At 33.3% G+C, this 5009-nt stretch overlaps 1 protein-coding gene across 1 annotated transcript; it reads left to right on the top strand.

Moving 5' to 3' along the window:
- Positions 1-1145: 1145 nt before the first annotated feature.
- On the top strand, positions 1146-1715 carry LOC140448278 (uncharacterized). Its single transcript, XM_072541373.1, has one exon. It carries the CDS (start codon positions 1146-1148, stop codon positions 1713-1715), a length of 570 nt encoding a protein of 189 aa, XP_072397474.1.
- The last annotated feature ends 3294 nt before the right edge of the window (positions 1716-5009 follow it).

Raw genomic sequence — 5009 nt, 5'->3', positions numbered from 1 at the left:
TGTGGTATTGGCGGTCTTTACTTTTTTGGGTAAAAGTTTGAATATGTTGCCGAAATTACTAATCAAAAACGCTAAGAAAATTGTTTATATAAATTGGGTTTGTGAGGTTAATGTGTATGTAAAGGGTAAGTCTTTTAGGGTAAATCCATCATCATCATCATCATCATACAGATAATAGATGGACAACAGATAACAGTGTAGATCCATTTAACAGTAATATAAATGTACGTATTTGTTGTTAAAATTACCTTATGTTAATAAAGTACGGTTAGATAGGGGGTGTCAGTTACTGGTACAAGATCCGAGCGAGTATCCAGTAAGTGACACTAATGTCAGCTATCGGGTTTCAGATGTTTTTATACTTTGAATGAATATTTAAGTAGGAAGCACGTAAATAACCCTGTAAATGCAACCAAAATTTTATAATTTTATGTTGTACCAATAGCTGACACCCATGTCTGATATTGGTTACTAACATATGTCAGCTAATTTAGATTTTCTTTGTATTTCAGTTGACAATGCCGAAGAAATATTTTAATGAAACATTACGTCAAGCCCTGGCAGACATTGACAATGGAATACCTGTTGCCACAACAAGCAAAAAATATGGGATCCCAAGAACTACATTAATATATAAAAAAAGTGGTGAATACCCTAGAGAATGCAGAAAGGGACAAATTTAACCTCTGATGAAGAAAATCTGTTGTTCAAATGGTTATTTCATATTTCTGATCGTGGTTTTCCAGCAACAAAGCTTCAGCTCATTGATTTTGTAGAATTAATTTTCAAACTAAAAAAATGTGAAAATAATTTCAAAAATGAAAGACCTGGCAAAAAGTGGTATTCGACCTTTTTACAAAGACATACAGAGTTGACACATAAAGTCGCGCAAAATCTAATCACCGGGAGGTCATTTGTCAATGAAGAAGATAAAAGATATATAGATAGATAGATATTAAATCGTACCTCGAGGAGAGTAATTATTACGACTTTTTTAATGATCCTAAACGAGTATTCAATGCTTTTACGACAACAAGTCGGCTTTTTATATAAATCCTAAAGGAAGCCGAGTTTTTACACGCAATGGAGATTCCACTGTCTACAGCCATCTACCAAATGACGAGAAAGAGTACCTTACTGTTCTTATGGCAGCAAACGCAGCAGGAAACATTGCCCCAGGCATGGTGATGTTTGCTTATGAAAGGATTCCACTGGGTATATCTGCTTCTATGCCAAAATCTTTTGCAATTGGTAAAAGTGAAAGTGGATGGATGACCGCGGAAACTTTCTATGAGTATATAACAAACGTTTTCTATCCTTGCGCTGTGAAAATTGAAATTGAGTTTCCAATTATATTTTTCATTGATGGACATTCTAGTCACTTGACTTTGCCTCTTAGTGATTTCTGTACTGAAAGAAAAATTATTCTTATTGCACTGGATCCTAATTCGACGCATATTACGCAGCCGATGGATGTAGCAGTTTTTAGATCCCTAAAAAATTGCTGGAGAAATGAAATAAACAATTGGAGAATACATGACAATGGTTCAAAAATAAAGAAGGAGAATTTTGGACCAGTTCTAGCAAAAACCATAGGGAATTCCATTACTCCGAAAATTATATTGAATGGTTTTCGTACTGCCGGTTTGTGCCCATTCAACGCCGATGCAATCAACTACCAAAAATATTTCAAGTCAAATATTACAGAAATTTAGAATAATCCATTCCCCGTTAAAGAATCTCTACAAGAAAAAACATTTCAACAAATGTTAAAGACCTACATTGACCCTGGCTTGTTACAAGAATTTAAGTCTTTTAAGTTAAAGAACATTTAAGTCTTTTTCAAGTTTGGCTAAAGATTAAAAATGAAAAACAACTCAACGCTTTTATCGTTCCCAAATTAAATGACCCTGAAATCTCAACAGAAGAAGACCGTCCAGATTACAAGGAGAACAGCATGGATAAATGCAATACAGATAAAGATCCATAACCGAATTTTGATACGGATAATAATCTACCAGGTGGCAATGTTGCAGTTGTTTAACTCGATTCTAATGTTAACGATACAACTAGAGAACTTTAGAAAACTTACAACAGAGTCTCCTTGAAAAATCGCTTGAAAAATATATACAAATTGATGAAAAAATTCCTACTCCATTTAAGAAGACATTGTTTGGCCAGACAAACCATGTTCTAAAGAAACGAAAAAAAGAGTCAGTGAAAAGTTTCCTTTTGTTGCAACTTCCACTCAGTGGAAATAATACTATTTAAAGAAAAAAATGGAAAAAGAATTTAAAGAACAAGAGCGAAAATGAAAACGAGGCGAAAAGAAGATTTTGCAAGAAAAAACAAAGCAGAATTTCAAGGAAAATTCAGATTCTGCTGAAAAGAAGATTCTGAAAGGAAAAAAAAACAAAACAAAATTTCAAGGAAAATTTAGATTCTGAAACATCTATCTGATGAGCAATTAAATTTGGAATCTGATAGTGGTGATGACATTCCAGCTGTTGTTCCAACATTCAACAAATCTTATTTAAAAGAAGGTGATCATGTTATTGTTATTTATGAAGATCAACACTACCCGGGAAAAATAAAAGAAGTAGAAGAAAATAAATAAACTTAGTGTTATGGTATACAGCAACTTTAATTCGTTGAAATGGCCAAATAAAATGGATGAGGAGAAAAGAGATGATGGAGAAAATCAACAAACCAGCAAGTTTAAATAATCGTGGAATGTACAGAGTTCCAGAAATAATATAGTTTTCCTGTTTTAATTAGATATTTGAAAAAATAAGTTATTTTTTTTTTTATTTAAATACCTTTTTTAATATGTCAGGTATTGGGTATTTTTTTTGGATTGTGTAAAATTTGCAATGCCAGGTATTGGAGACAAAACATGTATTTGAAAATAAATTTTTTTTTTGGCAAGTTTTATTTAAATCAAATCTCCTTTCACATGTACAATAAGTAATAAACTTAATCATACATTTTGCTTAAAAGAACAAAAAAGTCTGAGTAAAATTCTGAGTCAGGTACTGGTGTCTCTACTTTAAGAGTAGCATTTCACCGTGGCAACCAACAGCAACAAGTAGATCTCAAGTAATCCTAATACATCTCAGACTGGACCATATTAGATATACATATGAACACCTATTATCAAACAGCGAAGCTCCAAGGGGTTCCAATTTGTGACGTAGAGCATAGTATAGACAATTTCCTAATCGAATGCCCTAAATATACCATTAAAAGACCTGTACATGACATCCCAAAAAGCTTGCAAACGGTACTTAGAAATAATTTTGACTACAAAAAACTAATAGGGTATCCATCTTGGATAAAAGATGCTCACAATAAATACTAAAATTTAGCGGAAAATAAGTCTGTGAAGATCAAAATGCTTCTTGTTAAAAAATGTAGGAGAATGGATAGGTATGGTTGCACACTTATTGCTAAGAAGCAGCGTACAAGATAGATCAATTTGCCAACCTTTTTATTTGTGACACAATTCTTAATAAAATTCCAATAAAACTTTAACACAAATCCTTGAAAAATATATACCTATATTTTTAAAGTAATTGTCTCATTTAATTAATATTAATATCTGAGAAAACGACACTATAAAATCAATGAACGGAATACAAAAAAAATCGAAATTATATTAGAAATAACAATAAACGGAAAGGATAACTTTCAAACCCACTTTATTACTAATTCCATTGCATGAGTCATAATGGCTACAGTTTACCTAATACATATTTCATCAGACCTTAGGCGTACGACATTAAATTTTGAAGGGGTAGTTTTACTAGTATTAGAAAAGGTTTTGATCAAATCAAATCAAATCAAAGTTTACTTCATGTGAACACCATATTATTTCACCATCAAGGCAATAAACAAACATACCTTTTGTGTCCTATTGCCATGAATAAATCAGAAATTGAGTGTTGTAGTACCGCTGGTAATGCAAAAAAGTATTCGTGGTATAAGGTTTTTAATCTGTGAAATCAGTAGTGGATATTTTTTACTTCAAGGCTAAGAAATTTGATAAAATGCGATGTTGATTGGTGGCAAGCCAAAATCAAGTAAAAAATCTATATATAGTCCATACATGTTTAAGATATGGTCATTGTAGATAACACGCCATTGTCATTGTACATGTACATGTCCATACATGTTTAAGATATAGTCATCACATTCCTCGACTACGAAAAAGCTTTTGACACCGTAAAACACGATGAAATAATAAAAATGCTACACAATGCTGATATTGATGAGAAAGATATAAGAGTTATCCAGAATCTCTATTGGAATCAAAAGGCACGTGTGAGGCTGAACAAATCAACAAACACAGAGGAATTCGAAATTTTACGAGGGGTGCGACAGGGGTGTATTTTGTCTCCTATGCTGTTCAACCTCTATGTGGAGAATGTTTTCGCAGAGGCACTTGAAGGCACTGATTGTGGTATAAAGGTCAACGGGTACCCGATAAATAACATTCGTTACGCTGACGACACCGCAATAATCACAGATAACGAACATGATATGCAGTTGATACTAAATAAAATAAACACCACAGGAAAAACATATGGCCTGAAGATAAATGCTGGAAAAACAAAATGCATGACAATAAGAAAGGGCGCTTTTTTCAGAGTACAACTGCACGTAGATAATGCTCCAATCGAGCAAGTGAAAACATTCAAATACTTGGGAATGATGGTGAACGACCAATGGGATCCTCAACAAGAAATAAAATGCCGTACCGAACAAGCAAGAAAAGCTTTTCTTAAATTTAAACCGCTACTTTGTAACCGCAATCTTTCCTTCAATCTCCGTTACAGAATGGTTAAGTGCTATGTATGGTCCATATTGTTATACGGCATGGAGACATGGACGTTGAAAATATCTTCCATTAACAAGTTGGAAGCCTTCGAAATGTGGACCTTGCGAAGAATGTTCCGCATACCATGGACAGATAGGGTGAGAAACGAGGAAGTCCTAAGAAGAGCAAA

This window comes from Diabrotica undecimpunctata, chromosome 8, assembly GCF_040954645.1.
Source record: "Diabrotica undecimpunctata isolate CICGRU chromosome 8, icDiaUnde3, whole genome shotgun sequence".
NCBI classification, from domain to species: Eukaryota; Metazoa; Arthropoda; class Insecta; order Coleoptera; family Chrysomelidae; genus Diabrotica; species Diabrotica undecimpunctata.
Note: the sequence above shows the minus strand (reverse complement) of the source record. Positions and strands in the feature narration are given on the sequence as shown.